At 50.5% G+C, this 23,180-nt stretch overlaps 1 protein-coding gene, 1 long non-coding RNA gene and 1 pseudogene across 5 annotated transcripts in view; 2 read left to right on the top strand and 1 right to left on the bottom strand.

Annotated features, from left to right (window-relative positions):
- Positions 1-15,450, top strand: part of ACTN1 (actinin alpha 1) — a 107,304-nt gene extending 91,854 nt beyond the window's left edge. For 2 of the 4 annotated variants that reach the window (XM_012438124.2, XM_064374983.1), the window contains 11 exons: positions 587-734; positions 4,747-4,897; positions 5,448-5,556; positions 6,024-6,164; positions 7,290-7,472; positions 7,743-7,877; positions 9,325-9,504; positions 10,180-10,326; positions 11,187-11,267; positions 12,976-13,134; positions 14,553-15,450. In XM_012438124.2, the coding sequence (XP_012293547.1) occupies positions 587-734; positions 4,747-4,897; positions 5,448-5,556; positions 6,024-6,164; positions 7,290-7,472; positions 7,743-7,877; positions 9,325-9,504; positions 10,180-10,326; positions 11,187-11,267; positions 12,976-13,134; positions 14,553-14,711 (1,593 nt within the window). In that variant the 3' untranslated portion in view covers positions 14,712-15,450. Of the gene's footprint in view, positions 1-586; positions 735-4,746; positions 4,898-5,447; positions 5,557-6,023; positions 6,165-7,289; positions 7,473-7,742; positions 7,878-9,324; positions 9,505-10,179; positions 10,327-11,186; positions 11,268-11,719; positions 11,786-12,975; positions 13,135-14,552 lie in introns of all 4 variants that reach the window. The other 2 variants (XM_012438123.2, XM_012438125.2) reach the window with 2 other exon arrangements.
- The window catches only part of LOC105707232 (uncharacterized), a 59,068-nt gene continuing 50,617 nt past the window's right edge, over positions 14,730-23,180 (bottom strand). The window contains exon 5 of the long non-coding RNA XR_010342070.1: positions 14,730-14,884. This is a non-coding gene — a long non-coding RNA (uncharacterized LOC105707232). The remainder of the gene's footprint in view (positions 14,885-23,180) is intronic.
- On the top strand, positions 16,547-22,296 carry LOC105719688 (golgin-45-like; annotated as a pseudogene).

Genomic DNA, 23,180 nt, shown 5'->3' with positions numbered 1-23,180 from the left:
CCTTGCACAAACTGGAGGCGTGGCCCTGTCTGAAGGGGTGTGTGGGTTTGCACTCAGCATTTGTCCTCCCAGAATTCTGGCCGGCTCGCCCAGGCCAGGGTCCCTGCAGGCTCCAGGCTACTGCCCAGAGGCCTGAGTCCATGAATGGATACAGGACCCCGGGAAGGCTGGGCAGCTCCAGTGCCTGCTTGCCTCATTCATTGTTGCTCTGTTTACCTGGGGGGCCATTGCCTTGGCACATGTGTGACCCCTGTGATCGGTTAAGAGTCCTGTCGGAAGCCAGTCCTAGTCAGGGAGAGCCTGGGGCTCTTTCCCCACAGGGCTCAATTCTCAAAGTCCCATAGCTAGGTGACCAGTGTAGATGCAAGTCCCATGCATTGCCAAGAGGCCTGCCTCCTGGGAGCCCAGAAAATACCAGTGGGAGATGGGAGGGAGAGTGGGGCAGCCTGGCTGGGGTGGACATGGGGCAGAGATAGGGAAGAGGCTCTTCCTGGAAGGTATGGAGCACCTTCAGGGGTCTAGGGGGTCAGGGGAGCTGAAGCTAGGCCCGAGCCAGCCCCTGACCCTGTACCTCCCGTCCCCACAGGATATCAACAATGCCTGGGGCTGCCTGGAGCAGGTGGAGAAGGGCTACGAGGAGTGGCTGCTGAATGAGATCCGGAGGCTGGAGCGACTGGACCACCTGGCAGAGAAGTTCAGGCAGAAGGCCTCCATCCACGAGGCCTGGACGGACGGTGAGGCCAGCCCAGCCTCCTGCCTCCCCAGGGCTTCACTTTCCTACTCCCCAGCCCAGCCAGCAGCTGCTACACCATTCTTCTTTGCTTTTTGTTTGTTTCATTTGGTCTCTTACTAGTTCTGTGGCATTAGACAAATTAATTAGCCTTCTGGTCGCCTCAGCTTCCTCATCTGTAAAGTGGGGATAACAATAGTACCAACCTCACAGGCTTATAAGAATTGAATCAGTGAACACATACGAAGTTCTGAGGAGAGTTCCTGCACAGCGCAGTGCTGTGAGTGTTCACATTGCAGTCAAATGCTCTACCCCCGAGCTATACCCCCAGACTGTCACTTTGTTTTTTTGCGGGGGTGGTTTTGAGACAGAGTTTTGCTCTTACTGCCCAGGCTAGAGTGCAATGGTGGGATCTCAGCTCACTGCAACCTCCGCTTCCTGGGTTCAAGAGATTCTTCTGCCCCAGCCTCCCTAGTAGCTGGGACTACAGATACATGCCATTATGCCTTTAGAGACAGGGTTTCACCACGTTGGTCAGGCTGGTCTCAAACTCCTGACCTTAGGTGATCCGCCCACCTCGGCCTCCCAAAGTGCTAGGATTACAGACATGAGCCACTGTGGCCCTGGGTGTTCACGTTAATTGTTCTTTTCACCATAATTGAGTCTTCCTCCTGGAGTGAGTTAGGTTGGGTTGGAGTCCTGACTGTGCCCCTTAGGAGCAGTGTGACGTGGACGGATGACCTCACCCCAGGCCTTGGTCTCCTCATCTGTGAAGTGCGGAGGATGCTATGCCCTCCTGTGTTTCCAGGGCTTCTGAAACAAGTTACCACAAACATGGTGGCTTAAAACAACGGAAGTGTATTCTTCACAGTTCAGGAGGCCAGAAGTGCTGAACTGAGGTGTTGGCAGGATTGGCTCCCCTGGCACTGAGGGAGGGACGGTTCCGTGCAGCCTCCTAGCAGCCCCTGGTGTTCGGTGACTGGTAGCTGCACCTCTCCAGTCTCTTCCTCTTCCTCACATGGCTGCTTCTCTCTGTGTCTCTGTAACTGAATCTCCTTTTCTTGATCATTGAATTTAGGGTGCCCCCTATCCAGTATAATGTCAGATTTTTGTTTTTTGAGGCAGAGTCTCACAGTCTCACTCTGTCCCCCAGGCTGGAGTGCAGTGGCACGATCTCAGCTCATTGCAACCTCCATCTCCCATGTTCAAGTGATTCTCCTACCTCAGCCTCCCGAGTAGCTGGAATTACAGGCGCCCACCACCATGCCTAGCTAATTTTTGTATTTTTAGTTTCACCGTGTTGGTCAGGCTGGTCTCGAATTCCTAACCTCAGGTGATCTACCCGCCTTGGCCTCCCAAAGTGCTGGGATTCCAGGTGTGAGTCATTGCGCCCAGCCGTATAATGTCATCTTTAGGAATTAAGTCTGCAAAGACCCTATTTCCAAATAAGGTCCCATTTTGAGGTTCTGGGTTGACATGAGTTTTATGGGGTCCCCATTCAACATAATTCACCCTCCTCATAGGGTTGTTGTGAGGCTTATATTCTAGTAGATTGCATGCTTATGTTTTTTATCTGTTCAGTTCTCTTTCCTCTATTTCCTATTCTCCAATTACAGTGAACCAGAGCCTTTGCCTTGGCATATGTGTGTCCCTGTTACTCCCACCTTGAGGCTCTTGGGGCCACATCTGGTGTGGTCTTATTGGCAGCTAAGTTTAACTCTGAAGAGAGAGGATCATACCTAGGATAGTACTTTCCCCAGAACCTCGGCCAGGGCTGGAGGTGGGGAATAGGCTGCCCATCTGCTGGGGCCCTTCTGGCCGTTTCAGCTGGAGTCTGGGGCAGACCTATTGGCCAGCAGGGCTCAGTGCCCTAAAATACCCCCATTCAGCCATTTTGTACTCCTCAGACCTTAGGCTGGAGATGAGAAGGAAGAGCCGTACCCCAAGGCAACTTGGGAGTGGCTTGGTGTAGGACAGCAGTCCCCAGCCTCTTTGGCACCAGGGACCAGTTTTGTGGAAGATAATTTTTCCGTGGAGAGGGGAGGAGGCAGATGGTTTCAGGATGACTGTTCCACCTCAGATCATCAGGCATTAGTTAGATTCTCATAAGAAGCACACCATCTAGATCCCTCTCATGTGCAGTTCACAACAGGGTTTGAGCTCCTGTGAGAATCTAACACCGCCACTGACCCAACAGGAGGCGGAGCTCAGGTGGTAATGCCCACTCACCTGCTGGCTCACCTCCTGCTGTTTGGCCCAGTCTATGGCCCAGGGTTGGGGACCTCTGGTGTAGGGGATGGGAGTGTGCTAGCCTGGCTAAGGGGGGTTAGGTCTAGTTCCCCTTTGTAAGTACAAATGCTGGGCTTTGCACACGATGGTACGAGGTTGCTGCCCCCGCTTTCACAGTGAGTATGTGGAGTTATTTATCCAGGTGTGGATGGGATGGAGTGGAAGAGGGAGCATGGGGATTGCACTGATTCATCACATGCTTCTATTGGGTCCAGCTCACAGCCAAAGTACAGAGAAGATTGACCTCATCAGCTTGCCAGTCACCAGCTGGGGCATGAGAAGTGCTGGCATGCCGGCACAGCCTCTGGGGAAAGCAGTTTGGCCACATGTATTCACACCTAACAATTTTACCATACTCTAACCATTTCTTGAGACTATCTAAAGAATCCACCGTGGGCTGGGTGCGGTGGCTCACGTCTATAATCCCAGCACTTTGGGAGGCCAAGGCAGGCAGATCACAAGGTCAGGAGTTTGAGACCAGCCTGGCCAACATGGTGAAACCTCGTCTCTACTAAAGATACAAAAATTTAGTCGGGTGTGGTGGCACGCACCTGTAATCCCAACTACTTGGGAGGCTGAGGCAGGAGAATCACTTGAACTCAGAAGGCAGAGGTTGCAGTGAGCCGAGATCATGCCATTGTACTTCAACCTGGGCAACAGGGTGAGGCTCCCTCCCAAAAAGAAAGAAAAAGAATCCACTCTGAACATGGAGACATGCACAGGAGGGCAAGCCGAGGAGCCAGCACCCCACAGTAGGCCAGTGAAGGGTTAGGGCAGTGGGTATGCAGCCTCTCAGCAGACATCTACATGAGAAGACTATGGAACCAAGGTAGAAATTCCAATAATGTGCTGCTAAATATTTTAAAAGTAGGAAACATAATTTATATATGTCTAAAGCTTTCACAGAACAACCACATAAGGAAAGACTGAATAGGAGTGGATAAGTAGGCTTAGCTGTAACTTTTTTCTAAACTTGATAGAGTAGGGGGAAGGAAAGAAATCATGGGGACACAGCCTTGGCTCCCAGCCCAGCCTTATTTACTGAGATGGGCTGAGCATCCCAGCAGCAGAGGGTTGGGTGTGTGAGTGAGGGAGGCCGGGCCAGCCCCGGTCCTGTGCCTGTTAACTTCACAAGGCAGCTGGTGAGCGTCATCTAACAACGGCCCTGGGAGGTCATTTCTTGTTCCTGCTTTCCTCCTGTGGAAACAAATTTAAGAAAAGCAGGACCCGCTCATGCCCTGCAGAGAGAGGGCAGTGTGTCTGAGGGTCAGAGAAGGCTCTAGCCACCATCAGATTCGATGCAGAGTGCACTGGACACACTGACTGGGGGAAGGGGCCCCTGCAGGGCTGCTGGCAGCCAGCGACAATAACTGGGGACATTCGAAAGGCTGGGAACCCCTGAGGTGCTTGGGTTGCTTTTTTCCTGATTGTACCAGAGGGTGTGGATGGCTGTGTTTCCCGCTGTGTATGTAGCACCATGCCCTGAGCGTTCCCACAGATCCTGCATAACCATCCTGTGTTGCCACTTTCATGGCCTTGGAGGTGCTCTGAGGGGAGCAGCGCTTCTCCCCATCATGCCGTAATTGGATGTTCCAGCGGCACATCTGCTTTTGCACACTGCAGACCCCTGCACAGTGGGCATCTCCTGGGGCCCTGAGGGGTAGGCAGTTGGGACCAAGGAGATGCTTCTCACTGTTACTCAGCCGTGTGGCCCTCTCTCAACCCAGGCAAAGAGGCCATGCTGCGACAGAAGGACTATGAGACGGCCACGCTCTCGGAGATCAAGGCCCTGCTCAAGAAGCACGAGGCCTTCGAGAGTGACCTGGCTGCCCACCAGGACCGCGTGGAGCAGATCGCCGCCATCGCACAGGAGCTCAAGTAGGTGGCCCCAGACACCCCCACCCGGTGGCGCCCTGGTGAGGGGCCAAGGCTGGGCTTTCTCAAATGCTGGGGGACCTCGGGGTGTGGCCTGAAGGATGGGGAGGGTGGGCACAGGTGGGTGCCCAGGTGGGAAGGGAGTCAATGCAGAAACAAAGAACATCTCTTCTGGTGAGGAACGAGCCCAGGACACTGCTGTCCTGTTAAAGGCCACCAGTTCTCGCCTGTAGCCAGTACAGGAGCAGAGGGTGAGCAAGCCTTGGTTCTGAGCTTTCTCACTGGGCTTCGAGGGCTCCCTGCCATTGGCCATTGGGGTGAAGGCTGGTCACTTCAGCCATGACTGGGGAAGGGGACTTCTTTAATCTCTTCCCTGCCAGTATCCTGAAAGAGGGGAGGGGTGGAAGGAGTGCCTGGAAGGTCTCCTGAAGGGAGTGCCCCTGGCTCTTCCCAGCACCACCGTATAATGTCACCCACTGGCAGCCCCAGGGAGAGGGAGATGGGCCATGAAATTAACCTGGGTCCCCGACTTCCTTGTCTCTTCCCTCCCCAGTGAGCTGGACTATTATGACTCACCCAGTGTCAACGCCCGTTGCCAAAAGATCTGTGACCAGTGGGACAATCTGGGGGCCCTAACTCAGAAGCGAAGGGAAGCTCTGGAGGTGAGGGGTCCTGGAGGGAGATCTAGGCCCACATCCAGCAGCCCTGTGGTGCCCCTTCCTGCTTCTTGACTCTCTTTGCTTTGGGCTAAAAGACTGTATGGGTTCCCCAGACCTCCCCCAGTCCTGGCCCAAATGTGGAAGACGCACCTTGGCACAGGCCTTGGACTTTGCCGTGATGGCGATGCCTCCTCTCTTGCCCTCACATGTCTCATCCTCCCAGTTCACTGTGCTTCACAGCCCAACCCCAGCCATTTGAGAATCCTCCTATACTATACACCAGACACTCTGGGAGCCAGGCCCGGAGGCTGCAGTGTGAGATGGTCCATACACTTGGCAGGAAGAGCCTATTCTTTCTGCCTGATTCAGTCAGTGCTTCTAGACCTGGGGCTCACCAGGAGGATCTTGATAGGAGTGGGGGATGATTCTGGACATCACTCTACTAAACCCCACTCTATTGGCACTCCCAGCGAACCGAGAAGCTGCTGGAGACCATTGACCAGCTGTACTTGGAGTATGCCAAGCGGGCTGCACCCTTCAACAACTGGATGGAGGGGGCCATGGAGGACCTGCAGGACACCTTCATTGTGCACACCATCGAGGAGATCCAGGTAAGCCCCACCCGACTCCCCAGAGGCTGGCTACCCCAGGGCATCTGGCCCACGCTCTACAGGTCACATTTGCAGGACTGCCCCTGTAAGGTAGGGGACTTAGGAAGAGCATCCCAAGGATTTTATAGACCCAAAACCTTTGCATTTGACTTATTTAGACAAGATAATATATGTGCATGGTCTAAAATCAAAAAATTTAAAAAGGTTGTACAATAGGGTCTCCCTCTGACTCCTTATCCTCCAGCCCCTAGTTCCCTCCCCAAAGGTAAGAATTTGATTACAGTCTCTGCACACAAGCAAATATGATTGTTTCCATGCTTTGTACCCTTTTTGTATAAAACGAAAAGTAGCTTTTACTGTATACCCTATTCTGAACTTTGATTCTTATTTATTTTATTTAGAGACAGGGTCTCGCTTTGTCACCAAGGCTGGAGTGCAGTGGTGGGCTCATGGCTCACTACAGCCTCCAGCTCCTGGGCTCAAGGGATCCTCCTGCTGCAGCCTCCCTAGTAGCTGGGACTAGAGGCTCACATCATCATACCTGGCTAGTTTTTTAATTTTTATTTTCGTGGAAATGGGGGTTTTCCCTTGTTGCCCAGACTGGTCTCAAACTCCTGGCTTCAAGAGATCCTCCTCCTTCAGCCTCCCAACATGCTGGGATTATAGGCATGAGTCACGGTGCTCAGCCGTGAACTTTGATTTTTAATGTAATGTCTATTTGGAGCTCATTTCATATCAGTTAGCAGCTTCCTCAACCTTTCATGCAGTTGCAGAGTACTGGATTTAAAAGATTTTTCCAGAAGCTAAGGAAGCCCATGTTTCGGGGGATCATCTGGAAAGTGAGCCTCTGGAGCAGCCCTTCTCCCTGATCTGTGAGGTGGTGAACAGGCCAGAGGGGTTGCTGCCAATTTCACCACCTCCATGGATGAAGCTGTTGCTTTTGATGACTGTGGCTTCAGCTTCCTGTGGCCATACCTGCCATCCCAGTTCTCAGCCACAAGACTCTTTGAATTGATGCCTCCTGGTCTCCCAGCTGGTGTGGAACCCAATCTCCGAGGCCCTTCCACCCACTTCTAGGGCTTCCTCCTTTGTTCTTCTTGCTCATATATCCCCATCTCTATCCAGGGACTGACCACAGCCCATGAGCAATTCAAGGCTACCCTCCCCGATGCCGACAAGGAACGCCTGGCCATCCTGGGCATCCACAACGAGGTGTCCAAGATTGTCCAGACCTACCATGTCAATATGGCGGGCACCAACCCCTACACAACCATCACGCCTCAGGAGATCAATGGCAAATGGGACCACGTGAGTTGAAGGGCATGGGCCGAGCCATTGTAAGTTTCATAAAGGCAGGGAGTTTTGTCCATTTTAATTGATTTTCATCAATTTCATTTAAAATCCTCATATAGTAAATACTCATTGTTTGGCCAATGACTGGATTTCCAGAACAGGTTAACACCTTCACTCCTGTTGTTACTGACCGGCCCTTCCCCTCCTGGGTCCTCCATTTCCTCATCTGGCACATGGCCAGATGGCTGACCCATCCCCAGAGTCGCCTTGTTGTTCCTGCCCCAGGTGCGGCAGCTGGTGCCTCGGAGGGACCAGGCTCTGACGGAGGAGCACGCCCGCCAGCAGCACAATGAGAGGCTACGCAAGCAGTTTGGGGCCCAGGCCAATGTCATCGGGCCCTGGATCCAGACCAAGATGGAGGTGGGTCCCGTGCTGGGAAGCAGTGCTGGGGCTCCCACCCCTCCCCACACTATCCCAGCCAGCCAGGCTGCCTGTCTTCCTGGGTGGGACCCATGGAGGACTGAGGCCCTGAGCCCACCAGGGGTCTGCTGTCCTGTGGAAGGCTGTGGGGACCTGTGTGAGGAAACCCTGATGGCAATATCCAATTTGAGAGCAAAGGTATATGAGGACACCATGTATATATAAGGCCCATGCCTGTAATCCCAGTACTGTGGGAGGCTGAGGAGGGTGGATCACCTGAGGTCAGGAGTTCAAGACCAGCCTGGCCAATATGGCGAAACCTCGTCTCTATTAAAAATACAAAAATCAGCTGGGTGTGGTGGCGTGTGCCTGTAATCCAAGCTATTTGGGAGGCTGAGGCAGGAGAATCGTTTGAACCCAGGAGGTGGAAGTTACAGTGAGCCAAGATTGTACCACTGCACTCCAGCCTGGGTGACAGAGCTAGACTTCATCTAAAAAAAAAAAAGGCTGCTGCCTATGGAAGTCCCATAGGAAGGTCAGCTCCAGAGTGCCCGATCCAGCTTAATCCCTTTGGTGTCTCTTATTGACCAGGCCTCCCCTTCCTTTCCTCCTCCTCCTGAGCAATGGGCTTGGCCAAAGATGATCTGTCCTGGAAGGTTGTCCCAGGAAGAGAACTGAACCCCAGTGGAGGACAGAATTTTTTTTGCTGAATTGTGTGGGGTAGATAGTGGGTGCTTTTAGCAGATCAGGAAAGGGCCCCACTGGGCTTGAGTATGGCCTCCAAGTTTAAGGGCAGAGACCATGTCGAGTTAACATTTGTGTGTGTCGCCCCCCCGCACCCCTGCCAGCCAGCACATTGTTCTTAGTAGACAGGCAGGAAATATCTACTGGATTGAATTGAGTGGAGAGAAAGTGTTTTCACAAACAAGAGTTGTTTACATGGATGAATAACAGAAATGGGCATTAGACCTGGCCTGCAGGGATGGATGGGATTCAGGTGGGCCAGGGCAGCAAGGTGGAAGTAGAACAGCATGAGCATGGGCACTGAGGTGAGTGAGCTGTACCAAGGCTACGAGGATCCTGGCTCAGTGGGTCCCTGAGATGGACAAGACTTGGGAAGGGGGATTTGAATGGCAAGCAGAGGAGTGAACGTTTAGGTTAGAACTGACCCTGTATCCCTCTCCTGAGGCTGACAGGTACCTGAGAGCTGGTCGCTATTTCATCCAATGCTAACAGCACTTGTTATACACCTCTGTGGTGCTGCTTCCATACCTAGGAGCACCCATGCTAAAAGTCTCTTACTAATTGCCAATGATGGCCTCCTTCGGGCTGGGATGGGAACTGAGCATCATCTGAGGGCTTAACAAGGGATTTTGGAGGCTCCAGTCCCCACCCTATGGGAGCAGAGTGAGGTGGTCTGACAAGGTTCCTCCTTCCCGGTGAGCAGGAGATCGGGAGAATCTCCATTGAGATGCACGGGACTCTGGAGGACCAGCTCAGCCACCTGCGGCAGTATGAGAAGAGCATCGTCAACTACAAGCCAAAGATTGATCAGCTGGAGGGCGACCACCAGCTCATCCAGGAGGCGCTCATCTTTGACAACAAGCACACCAACTACACCATGGAGGTGGGTGGGGCTGGCCTTGTTCTTCTTGGGGAGCCTGTTTCCCCTTTTGCTCTTCCTCCTGGGTGGGGAAGTTTCCAAGGAAACAGGTCATAGTTGGAGGATGAGCTCACTTTACCCCTGAAGCTTCACATCTTCAATTTTTAGTACCTTCTGCTTTCCCAAGGAATGTGTTGAGAATGCACATTTCTAGGCCTCATCTCTGAAGTTTGCTTCACTAGTGCTGGGGTGGAGTTCAGAATAAGCACTTCCGGTGGTTCTGGGTGCTGCTGGGCTCTAAACCAGCTCAGGCACCTGCTTTTAAAATTACTTGTTTTAACTGTGAAAGACTGTGGCGGGGGGCGGGGCACGGAGGGTTCAGGGAATCAAGTATTTTTTTGTGTCAATCTCTCCTACCCCCAAATCTGCCCTCCTTCCTGACCTGACCCCCCTTGGCAAGTCCTGGTTTCTTTGCTCTCCCAGGCAGAGGCCACCACTCTGCCCCCTTGGTCATCTAGTATCCCTGTCCTGGTAGGTTGTCCTTATCCTGGTTCTCCTCCCTCTGGTGACACTCAGCCACATGGAAGGCCAAGTTTGATGGCTTTGGCTATTTTCATGGTCGGGGAGTAGGGTGGGCAGGGACTGCCAGGAGCCCAGGCCTGGGACTCCTTTGCTGACAGGCCCCTCACCTGCCTCTAGCACATCCGTGTGGGCTGGGAGCAGCTGCTCACCACCATTGCCAGGACCATCAACGAGGTGGAGAATCAGATCCTGACCCGGGATGCCAAAGGCATCAGCCAGGAGCAGATGAATGAGTTCCGGGCCTCCTTCAACCACTTTGACCGGGTGAGAGCCCCACCCTTGTGCTTTGTTAGTGCAGCCCCTGCCCCAGGGCCCTGGAGGGTGCTGCCCGAGGTAGGGGCTGCCATGCAAGTAAGGAGGGAGAGAAAGGGGAAACTGTCAGCCTGCCCTCACTCAGTGCATCCCACCAAACCAGCCTTAGAAAGCTTGTCTTGGTGCCCTATAAGCTTCCCTGCTTTCGGGAGAGTGTTCACACTGTGTGTAGAAAGAGGACCTTTAACCCCTAACCCTTGCTCTCCTACCTTGAGGAGTCACCCTCAGAGAAGGTTTGCTGCTCTTGGGCTTTGGAGACAGAGGAGCAGAAGAGAGACTGCTCCTGCCCTCGCTGGCCCCCGCCCCTAGCACAGCCTCTGGGACTCTGCCGGGGATGTCAGAGGCCTTGGTCCAGAGTTCCTATCCCAGCTCTGGGTCAGTCCGGGTTTTAGTGGGCTGCCCTTTCCCAGTGCCCTGGGGCTTGAGGGCGATTTAAAGGGGTGGGAGGGGCTTGGGTGCTGCCCACCACCCCTGCCTGCTTCATGGCTCTCTAGGCACCTGAGGGGAAGCCCCTGGGGAAGCCAGAGGGCCAGGTCACTTCTGGGGGAGCTTCTCACCCTTGTGGCTCATCACACCCCACTCTGGTCCTGCTCCCTGGAGCAGGGCTGCGTGTGTTGGGGGAGGGCACCCCCTGGAACCTCGTTCGTGTGTCTAACCGTGTGCACTTTTATTTCCCCTCCTCCCCCACCCTCCCTCCGCATGCCTGTCCCTGTGTCTCCCCACACACGCCACCCTCCCCCGGGGCATGCCCCCCTCACGGCTCCACCTCCCTGACACCGCATGGCTCGCTGCCTGGCGCACCGCGGCCCCAGGATCACTCCGGCACACTGGGTCCCGAGGAGTTCAAAGCCTGCCTCATCAGCTTGGGTTATGATATTGGCAACGACCCCCAGGTACTCGCCTCCTGCATGGAGCACGCTCAGGGGTGGCATCTGGGGCGAGAAATAATGCGTTTTTCCTTTTTCTCTTCTCTCTGTCTGGATCTCCTGTCCCCTCCTGTGGGCCGTGGGGCTCGTTCTCTCCTCCCGTCTCTGCCTGCCCTGTCACTGCTCCATTGTCCCCTCTGTCTTTCGTGGCAACCTGCGGGTGCCCGCTGTCTTTCATCCTCGCCACTCTTCATCCCATGGGTGGATTTTGGCATCTCCCTGTTGCCTTCCTCCTGTCTGTGGACATTTCCACCTGTATGTGTTTGCATCTTCTCCTCCTATGTTCCTTTCCCTGTCCTGACTCTCGAAACCATAAACCTCATCCCCGCTCTGGCCATCTGTCCTCCTGGCTCCGGCCGGCCCTTCCTCTTCCTGCCTTCCTGACCCTCCTTGTGTCTCGGTACTACTACCCCCCACAGAAGAAGACAGGCATGATGGACACGGATGATTTCCGCGCCTGCCTGATCTCCATGGGTTACAACATGGTAACGTAAACCCCACCCTGTCTGCCCTGGTGAGGCGGCAGCCAGGTCCCAGCCATGGCAGGCTGGAGGCCCTCAGGCTAGGGGCTGTCCATGTCCTTGGGGAAGATGGCTCCCTGAAAGCCCGCCCGGCCCTGGGCCTTGTGTATCCAAGAGGTCTGGCCTCCTTGCCTCCGTCTCTGTGCTACTTTATCTTCTGGTACTTCCTCACTCCCACTGTGGATGGCTGGGCTGACCCTGAGGCTGGCAGGAAGGACTGGGGGTGTGGGACATCCCAGGTTTGGGGTTGGCTCAGCGTTGCCTCACACAGAGCATACAGACAGACTTCCACCTCCATCCTGGCGGTGGCTCCCGTCAGTCCTGCCACCCCTTTGGATTGTCCCAAGCCGTCCTTCTTAGGATGCCCCCAGCCTTCTTAGTCTGTCCTCCATCATGCAGATATTCTGAGCAAGGCAGTCAGGTGACTTCTGGGCCCTGGTGCCAAATACAGAACCCACAGGCTGCCCAGCACAGGGTATGGGCATGGGGCTAGGAGCAGTGAACCTGGGGGTAAATCCCAGCCCTGCCATCATTAGCGTGTAGCCTCAGGTGAAGTGGGGAACCCTACAGGACTATTGTAAGGGTTAAATGAAGGAATTTAAGTCTGTACATGTATCTGGCATGTAAAAATACAGTGTGGTAAGGAAAGAACAGATTTTAGAACCAGACTACATGAGTTCAAATCCCAGTTCTGCTGCCTCCTGGCTGTGTGACCCTGGGCAAGTCACTTAGCTTGTCTGGGCTTCAGATTTCTCATCTGTACAATGAAGATAATACAATACCTACCTTTATGGCTGTAGTGATGATTAAATGAATTGAAATAAAGCTTTTAGGTTAATATTGGGCATATAATATATGCTACGAAGGTGTCAGCCATTATTAATCATTGTTGTCATTGTAGTTATTATCAGCGTGATTATTTGCTCTAAGGGGAACCCAGGCATCTGCAGGGCATGGGAAACCCTGAGCTGGGTCTCTACTCTTGAGTGTTATGTCCCCATCATGCCTTCAGGACAACCCAGGTTAGGTCAGGGGGCTGCTGTGCCCTCCTCTTCCAGCCACAGGCTGCTCTGAGCCCCCAGGGTCTTCAGTCCATGTGAGATATTCCCAGCAGACCATGGGCTGACAGGCCTGGGGCTGGCTGTTCCCTCTAGGGAGAAGCAGAATTTGCCCGCATCATGAGCATTGTGGACCCCAACCGCCTGGGGGTAGTGACGTTCCAGGCCTTCATCGACTTCATGTCCCGTGAGACAGCTGATACAGATACAGCAGACCAAGTCATGGCTTCCTTCAAGATCCTGGCTGGGGACAAGGTGGGTGTCCTGTGGCACGGGCACTGTGCTGGGGTGGCAGGCACGGGCTGGACTGTGATCTAGAGGGGCGAGAGCTGGAACGTGAACTCCTCAACCATCCCTTCTTGTTTGTTGTAATGCCTTGGGCTCAGCTAAGGTGTCAGGACACAGGATTAGCATAAGTGACCCTCCCAAGATCACTGCATGCCAGTGTGGGACTCCATAGCTGTGAAGAAATGACAGGTGGCAGAGGGGAGTAGAGTGGTATGGATGTGTGATTGGACTCTTGGAGTCCATCCGACAACCCCTGGGACTTCACCCTTGGTATCATCCTGAGCATCGGCATGAACTGTAGTGGGAGCAGGAAGAGGGACTGCAGGACGCAGGAAGGAAGCATGTCTCTGGTGTTTTCTACCCTGAGCAGTGATCCACTCTAGGTTTCCAAATCTCCCAAATACCCTACAGCACTCCACTTGGCAGTGGAGGAGCTGCCTCCATGGATGCCAGAGGCCCAGTCCAAGTCTCTGCTGTTCTGAGATGGTCATTGGTGGACCTGGATGTCACTCAGAACCACAGCCATCTCCAAGGGACCGTAGAAGCCACAGGTCCCTTGAATATTATAGAAGAAGGATCGTCAAACCATCTAGTTGTAGTGACTAATTTTGTAGAGGAGGAAAACTGGGGCCCAGATAGGGGCCTGGTCTCCCAACTTTTGGATTGACAGGGGCAGCTCCACCCTCCCTTAAACTGGTTCCCAGGGGCAGAGGTAGGGCATGGTGCAGGGAGACTACCTTGTGGGTCACTGCCCCCAAATGAGATCTCCTCAATCTTCAAGCTCCTAAAAGCAGCAGCTTCCAAGTAGACCTATCATGGGCAAACCTGGGAGAAGGCATAGACCCAGGCTGGAGCTGCTTGCATGGGGCAAGGCCCACATTTCTGCAAAGGAGCTTAAGATAGCCTGGCTATATTTAAGAAGCAGTAATGCCCAAACATGGTGTTCTTAATCTGCCAGAGGGCTCATTAAAATTAGACTCTCTGTCTGAGGCCTCCAGAAAGCTCAGCTGAGTGCGTGTGGGGTCCCCCCCAGGAACCTATACGCTCCACCAGAGTATCTGCAGATACTGCTCCAGCACGCAATTATTGCAGACTAGTGTGATTCAGGAGATGATTATAGATGTAACTGGCACATGGAATTAGATTGGAAAGAGGCTTAAAAAGTAGGTGCTGAAGTGGAAAACCTGAAACAATTTTAAAAATACATGCTGTGTATGTGCTATGTACATGTATATTTGTATGCATACCTCCTGTAGTTTCAGGAGGGAGGCAAAATGCAGCCGGCACACGCTGCCTTCACGCCACCAGGCTTTGCGGCTGTGCCCAGCCGTGCCGCTTTATGGCCGCCAGACTTTGCAGTCACCCTGACCATTCTCTCCCTGCAGAACTATATTACCGTAGAGGAGCTGCGCCGCGAGCTGCCACCCGACCAGGCCGAGTACTGCATCGCACGGATGGCCCCCTACACTGGCCCCGACTCCGTGCCAGGTGCCCTGGACTACATGTCCTTCTCCACGGCACTGTATGGCGAGAGTGACCTCTAATCCGCCCCGCCCGGCCGCCCTCGTCCTGTGCGCCATGCCCTACCTTGCACCTCTGCCGTCGCCCATCTCCTGCCCGTGTTCGGTTTCAGCTCTCAGCCTCCACCATGGCGAGCTGGGGTCCACGTGGCATCGAGCCTCCCTGCCCGCGAAGTGACAGTTTACAAAATTATTTTCTGCAAAAAAGAAAAAAAAAAGTTATGTTAAAAACCAAAAAAAAACTACATATTTTATTATAGAAAAAGTATTTTTTTCTCCACCAGACAAGGAAAAAAAGAGGAAAGATTAACTGTTTGCACCGAAATGTCTTCTTTTGTTGTGGCATAGGAAAATAACCAAGCACAAAGTTATATTCCATCCTTTTTACTGATTTTTTTTTCTTCTATCTGTTCCATCTGCTGTATTCATTTCTCCAATCTCATGTCCACTTTGGTGTGGGAGTCGGGGTAGGGGGTTCTCTTGTCAAAAGGCACATTGGTGCATGTGTGTTTGCTAGCTCACTTGTCCATGAAAATATTTTATGATATTAAAAAAAAATCTTTTGAAATGGCTGTTTTTAAAGAAAGAACAGAATTTATGTGGCTTCTCATTTTTAAATCCTCTGAGGTTTGACTAGTCTCTTTATCAGCACACACTTAAAAAATTTTAATATTGTCTATTCAAACTAGGACAAACTTGGGAGAGTATGGACAACTTTGATATTGCTTGACACAGACGGTATTAAAACCACACTCCCATGACAGCTCTTTGCCTGCTCCTTGCTTGATGTTTTCTGGAAACGTGTGTGGGGTCAAGGATGGTGTGGGGCGCCTGTATCTACCCCAATAATGTTTTTGACCCTGCTGTGATCAATCTTCTTACACTTTGGTTTCTTCATTTTAAAAAGGAAAAGGTTATTTCTTCATAGTCTCCTACGAGTTGGACAGAAAAGTCATGGATGTGTAAAGGACTTCTTGGTGATAAACCCTACCTTCATTTTTCCACAGCATCAAACAGCTCTGTGACATCTGCATGCCTCCTCTCATTTTATTTTTACTGCAGGGAACAGCTTGAGTTGTCTCTAAGAGTCATCTCATCCCTTGTTATTCAAGATGCCCCACAGATAGCAGCTGTTCCGCATCACCTGGGAGCTCATTGGAAATACAGCATCTTAGGCCCCATCCCTGAATTCTGAATACTGTGTGTACCACTCTAGCTTCTCCAGAGTAAAAGATAGATAGTCTCTATAGGACGTCATCTGCTCTGGCACCAGGGCCCCTGAGCCCATGCCTTTTATTTGACATTTGTTTTGCAACCCACCACATCACTTGCCCCCAGTGCATCCTTTGAATTTCATCCCTGGCCAGTTTTCATTGTAACCTGTTCCAGCTTGCTTTAAATGGGTGGATGGTATTCTCCCCATTGACAGCTGACAGGTGGCAGCTGATTCTTCGTGTGTCAGTGGGATGAATCCATCGCATCCCTTTCCTGCCTATGTGGATGTGCAGCTCTTACCTTTTTATCTACCTCTGACTTTTGTAGGGACTTTGCTGATAGCCTCATGAAGGCCAGTCTCTCCTCTCTCTGGCCTGGCCATCCCTTAACAAAACCCTAATGACTGTTCTGGGCACCAAGCCTGTGGCAAGAGTGTAACCTAGCTGCCACCTACCTCCTCCATCACTGGACCAGCCCATAGCTGTCCCTTGGACATGGGGTCAGTGCCCAACAAGTGTGGTCATTGGGCTGAGTGAGTTACTAGGATGGAGAACAGATTTGATTTTCTGAGGTGGTGAGGAGAGACTGAAGGCTTTGCTAATTCTTTGGCCTATGCCAGGGCCTCTCATACTTCTGCAGGTGGCATGAGCCATAGCACCCCTGAATGTAAGGCTCCAAAGCTCTCCAGCGCAAACAAGACTTTAGACCAGGGTCTGCATTATAGACGCCAAGGTAAGAAATACAACCTCAACATCAGTGCCTGGCAAGGGAGGCAGATGTGAGCTCAAGCCTGCCTGCCACAGGCCAGTTGGGTTACTCTGGGCAAGTGACCTCCTTAAATGGGGTCGATAATGCTGTTTCCTTATCTCCTTGGCACACAGTAGACATTTGATAAGTGGCAATGGGTATCATCCCTAGAGTTGTATAAAAAAACAGCTATAGCAGAACATGGTGGTACATGTCTGTAGTGCCAGCTACTTGGGAGGCTGAGATGAGGATCACTTGAGCCCAGGAGTTTTTAAGTTCAGCCTGAACAAAGTAGCAAGACCCTGTCTGTAAAAGAGGGGGCAAGGTGGGAATATCAGTTGTGCTTTGTAATACTGTTTAAAATATTCTTAAAGAAAAAGGCCTGATTACAGAAAAAAAAAGGGGAACCCTCTTTCAATCTCTGTGCTCTGTAGTAGGCTGAGTAATGGTCCCCCAAGATGTCCATGTCCTAATCCCTGGAACCCATGATTGTTAATTTCTATGACAGATAAGACTTTGCAGATGTGATTAAGAATCTTGAGATGAGGAAATTGTTCTGGATTATCTGGGTGGGTTCTTAGGGAGCAGGCATGTCAGCATGTGACAAGAAGAAGCAGAAGTTGGAATGATGTGAGGCCACAAGCCAACAAATGTGGGCAGCTTCTAGAAGCCAGAAAAGATAAGGAAACAGATTCTTCCTGAGAGCCTCCAGATAGAATGCAAGCCTATAGACTCATTTTGGGTCTCTCTTCTCCAGAACTGTGAGATACAAGTTTGTGTTATTTTAAGCCACTTCATTTGTGATAATTTGTTACAGCAGCCATAGGAAGCTAATGTGTGCTCCACTGTTCATGCCCTGGGAAGCTGGCTGCCTCCCTGACGTCACTGACCTGTGGCATAGGCATGACTTGCTGGAGAAACTGCCCTAGCTTCAAAGGCCTGAGTGTGCAATATTGGCCCTTGGGAGGCTGCCTTAGCTGCTGGACCTGAGCTCCTAGCCTTAAAAGCGCCATTCACAGAGAGGGGAGAAGGAAGCTTCCAAGCTCTGAGACCCCAAAAAAGCCAGAATAGCTGGGTCCAGCAGGAGATGGGTGAGCTGCTTAGCTCAACTGGTTAGTGGCAAAGGGCTGAGATGGACAGCTGTGGGCTTAATCCCTGAATGGGGCAAGTGACCTCATTTGGAGGTGTCCAAGGTTATAGGCTGCCCCTCCCTCACCCCTCTACAAATGAAGCCAAGTTTAGGGGGACAGAACATAGGTAACTGGGCAGTAGCTGGGCCTCGGCTTTACAGGACACTCAAACACTGCCTGATAGGATCCTCAGTTGAGCAGTAGCTCTAGAAATTGCTTTGTGAGTTGTTCTGTGACTGTCGCAGCTTTCACAGCCCCTAGAAGGGTGGAGAAGCTGCTGTCTGAAGTGCAGGTGAGACCTGAGCAAGCACAGTGGAGGTGATGCGGCGGGGCCCTTTGGCAGCACCATGGGTCAACTAGCCAGCTTAAAGACACAGGGGAAATGATTGTAAGGCTTCCAGTTGCCTCAGATGCAGGAGCCAGAGAGCAGCCCAGCTCCAGGTAGGCACCAGCCACAGAACTGGAAAGCCCTTGGGAGGCTGAGGTCCTGCCTTCTCCAGCTTCTCTTGGCCCCTGTCTATGTGTCAGCCTCCCTCCTCTCCCTGCAGCCCATCTTTGGGTGCTAACCTCCCTGCGGTGGCAGAGGCCAATTCCACAGTGCCTGGTGTTGACATTTTCTTGACACAAGAGACTAGTCCCAGTTCCAAATGTCCAGGATCCACTTGGCCCAGTCTGGCCTGGTCTGATACAGCAATGCCTGGTGGATGAGGTGGGGCCATTGCTTATGGGCTAAATTGGGTATTACCTTCAGGATAACCCAAAAGGTAGCCTCGTAAGGACTGCCTTAATTCATCAATTTTCACATTCTAGCATCTCTGATATTGAGATAGAACATACAATCAATCTCACTTTGGGATGAATGGTGTCTTAGAATTGCTGTTGGCCAGGTAGCAGTCATGACTTAGTGTCATTTCCTGCCTATTTGAGACAGGAATGTGAGTCCTGTCTATTGCCTCAGAAACTTCCATTAACACCTGGTAAGATCAACTCCAGTATCAAAACTTAGAGAATGGGCACCCAGAAAGAAAATGCTGATAATTATGGTGTAGTAGTGGCTTAGGAAATGCTAGGCAGGGCGCAGTGGCTCACACCTCTAATCCTAGCACTTTGGCAGGCTGAGGTGTTTGGATCGCTCAAGCCCAGAAGTTCAAGACCAGTCTGAGCAACATGGTGAAACTCTACCTTTACTAAAAACACAAAAACTAGCCGGGTATGGTGGTACACGCCTGTAATCCCAGCTACTTGGGTGGCTGAGGCAGAAGAATCACTTGAACCTGGGAGATGGAGGTTGCAGTGAGGTGAGATTGTGCAGAAGAAGGGGCGGGAGGGAGGGAGGAAGGGAAAATGCTGCATTTTCAGTTCTACTGATGGCACAGCAGAAAATGGTGTGTGAGAAACAGGCACTTAAAGACTCTGACGAGGATTCAGAAGAGTTGGTAAAGTTTTAGCAAATTTGTTTTCTTCATATTTTACGTGATATGTGTCTAAAAATGTCTGAGCTCTTTCAGTAAGTATATAATAATGTACATACCTGAGTACATAAAGCACATAATAAAATTATAAGGAAAGCGTGTTATGGTGTAATTGGTTATACTTTTTCTTGATAGCTCATAAAATAATGGAGCATGTATAAATCTGATCCTATCTTAGACTGAGTGAAATATGACTTATGGCCCTATTGCCTGTCAGATTCCCCAAATCTGAATTCTATTTTTGATGGAAGAAGAAAAGAAAGCTACATCCTAAACTTAATCCAAAGGCAATGTAAGGGATGTCTGGAGGGCCATGGCAGGTCGGCTTTAGAATGGAAGAGGTCTGCGAGAAGTTAATCTGGTGATACTGATTCCAAGAGCCTGTCAAGTGAAGCCCCGTGAAATGGGGAGAATAGGAATGTTAGCGGTTGTTCAGTAGAAGTCTTGGAGTGCATTTTCAGTGGTAAGTAAGGGAAAAAATGACCACTCTTAAAAGTTTAGAAACCAAAGTCACCCTTACTTCATCCTCAATCTGAGGAGCAGGAGATGGAATGGAAACTGGGGAGTCACCTAAATCTGTTGAAGTTCCCCCTAGGGTCCAATCCAGAAGGCATCATAGCCTTCAGAGTCCATGGAAGAAAGCAGTTTCATCACAGAGAGCCCAGGAGTTCACCCAGGGAAAATGCTCACTGAAGAGCAATGGAAGTCGAAACTGTAAGGATATTAGGTCCTGCCCCCATCTTCCTTTCTCCGCCATCGTGGTGTGTGCTTTACTCCACTTTGTGCCATGTCTTCTTATAAGACTTTCAGGATTAAGTGATTCCCGGCCAAGAAACAAAAGCAAAATCGTCCCATTCCCCAGTGGATTCGGATGAAAATTGGTAATAAAATCAAGTACAACTCCAGAAGGAGACATTGGAGAAGAACCAAACTGGGTCTATAAGGAATTGCACATGAGACGGCACAGACCTGCTCTCTGAAGGTCACAATCATGTTACCAAATCAAGCTGAATATGGCACCACTATCTGGAGAATTTTGAACAGTTTCCTGTCTGGGTCTGTTATGAACGCGTTGGTTGGCTGGTTTCAGTAATAAATATGTGAGGCCTTTCATTTCAAATAATCAACATCATCTTAGGTCCCAAAGCTGCTATGACTCATGGTAGCTCCAACAAAAATACAAAGGTTAAGTCTCTGGGACATCATAAAGGAGAATTCCTTGGTGTCAGAGCGAGTTGTAGAATCTCATAAGGAACTCTCAGAGGTAAAGAATATACTGGAGGCTGCGCGCAGTGGTTCACGCCTAGAATCTCAGCACTTTGAGAGGCTGAAGCAGGTGGACCACCTGAGGTCAGGAGTTCGAGACTAGCCTGGTCAATATGATGAAATCCCATCTCTACTAAAAATACAAAAATTAACTGGACACGGTGGCTCACACCTATAATCCCAGCACGTTGGGAGGCCAAGGCAGGAGGATTACGAGGTCACCTGGCTAACACAGTGAAACCCCGTCTCTACTAAAAATATAAAAAATTAGTCTGGCATGGTGGCACGCATCTGTAATATCAACTACTCAGAAGTCTGAGGCAGGAGAATCGCTAACCTGGGAGGTGGAGGTTGCAGTGAGCCGAGATCACGCCACTGCACTCCAGCCTGGGTGACAGAGCAAGATGCTATCTCCAAAAAACAACAACAAAAAAATGAGCTGGGCATGGTAGTGCATGCCTGTAGTCCCAGCTACTCGGAGGCTGAGGCAGAAGAATCGCTTGAACCCAGGAGGTGGAGGTTGCAGTGAGCCAAGATCACACCACTGCACTCCAGCCTGGGTGACAGAGTGAGACTCTACCTCAAAAAAAAAAAAAAAAAAAAAAAAAAAAAATTATATTGGAAAGGCTCAAGCATTGTGAAAGAAGGTTATTACAGGACAAAGAAGGTCTTTCAAACCAGCTCTGTGTACAGACAGAGGTAAATCATGAGTTTAAAAAGTTGCTTCTGTTGGAGGTGATCTTCAGTATCACTCTGAATGTCTATCCCGTGAGAAAAATCGGCTTATTTTAGAAAATGAAGCCCTAGGTTGAAACACAGCTCAGCTTTCCTAACAGAATAGAATGTACGTCAATACGGTGTGATGTATGGCCAAGTAAATTCCTTGCAAGCAGGGTAATGGCAGATGAGTTAACCAACTCAAGAGCATTAGTAGCAGTTTAGTTAGTTTGTTTTTTGAGGCAGAGTCTCGCTCTGTTGCCCAGGCTGGAATGCAGTGGTGTGATCTTGGCTCACTGCAACCTCCACCTCCCAGGTTCAAGTGATTCTTGTGCCTCAGACTCCCAAGTACCTGGGATTACAGGCACCCATCATCACACCTGGCTAATTTTTGTATTTTTAGTAGAGTCGGGGTTTTGCAACATTGGCCAGGCTAGTCTCAAACTCCCGGCCTCAAGTGATCCTGCTTCAGCCTCCCAAAGTACGGGGATGACAGGCGTGAGCCACCGTGCCCAGCCTCAAGAGCACTTTTACAGCATCAAAAACATGATGCATGCAGAGCCATACAAGATCCCCTAAGTGAACAGGAACAGTTTCATCAGGAAATAATAGCTACCCAGAAATTACTGGAGGAGCTCTTAGTCTCCTTGCAGTGGGGAAGAGGGCAACCTTACTCCCCTAGTGGACAACCCCATGGCACAGCAGAGCTGGCGTTAACAAATCACAAGTTGGCAAAAGCAGTAAATTCTCATCTTCTGTTTATGCTGGCATAAACAATTAAAAAAAGATTCCATCCACAGTTGAATTCTGCAGCACTGAAGCTGAGAAAATGGCTGAAACTGTTCTATGAGTTTTAGATCCAATTACCTGTACAGAGAGCTCCCCTGATAATCCATGTTTTGAGTTTTCACCACCCATCTTACTTGCTACAAAGAAAAAATTTGGATGATTTCATCCCTATGGTAGATATGAAAATATAACTTTCAATTGCTGCAGTCACTGCCAGGGAGAACTCATTGCCCTTTAGCAGTCAATATATTGGAGGCGTGCTACAGGTACTTGCTTATTACCCAAGAGTCATTATAATTTGGGAGCTGGGGTTCTTACAATGCTAGAAGTAATATCACTTCCTATTTACATAACGTATATACCCAAAGATCTTTTATGTACTAGACTCCAGAATACAACTTTTTTTTTTTTTTTTTTTTTTTTTTTTTTTTTTAATGAAGAGTCTTGCTCTGTCACCAGGCTGCAGTACAGTGGTGCGATCTCGGCTCACTGCAACTGCTGTCTCCTGGGTTCAAGCAGTTCCCCTGCCTCAGCCTCCTGAGTAGCTGAGACTCTGAGTGCGTGCTATCACACCCAGCTAATTTTTTGTATTTTAGTAGAGATGGGGTTTCACCATGGCCAGGATGATCTCGATCTCCTGACCTTGTGATCCACCTGCATCGGCATCCCAAAGTGCTGGGATTACAGGCGTGAGCCACCGCGCCCAGCAATACACCTTCTTAATAAATATCTCAGGGTAAGAAAACAATGAAACTGCATAGATATATTTAAAATAGAGAATACTTTCCAAGAAATACATGATGCTTTTCCTAAAGGACTGAAAGAAAAAATTCTATAACTTTCTTTTAAGCACTAAAGTATTGTTTATCTTACTGGATATTTCATATGAACAGTGTTAATTTAGGTACACTAAAGCAAGGGTAGGCAAACTACAACCATGAGTCAAATATGGCCACACCCATTCGTTCACTATTGTCTAGGTTGTTTTTGCACTGTAGCTATAGAGCTGAGTAGATGCAGCAGGGCTTGTATGACTTGCAAAGCCTACAGTATTTACTGTTTGAGCCATTACAGAAAAAGTTTTCTGACCCCCACTCTAAAGTAATTGTAGTAGAGGGCCGGAGGGCTATCTTTCCCTTTATGGTAATTTTTTGAGC

This window comes from Aotus nancymaae, unplaced genomic scaffold (genome assembly GCF_030222135.1).
Source record: "Aotus nancymaae isolate 86718 unplaced genomic scaffold, 86718_ANA_hifiasm-v0.15.2.pri h1tg000011l, whole genome shotgun sequence".
Classification (NCBI taxonomy): Eukaryota; Metazoa; Chordata; class Mammalia; order Primates; family Aotidae; genus Aotus; species Aotus nancymaae.
The sequence above is the reverse complement of the archived record's forward strand: the minus strand, read 5'-3'. Positions and strand labels throughout refer to the sequence as shown.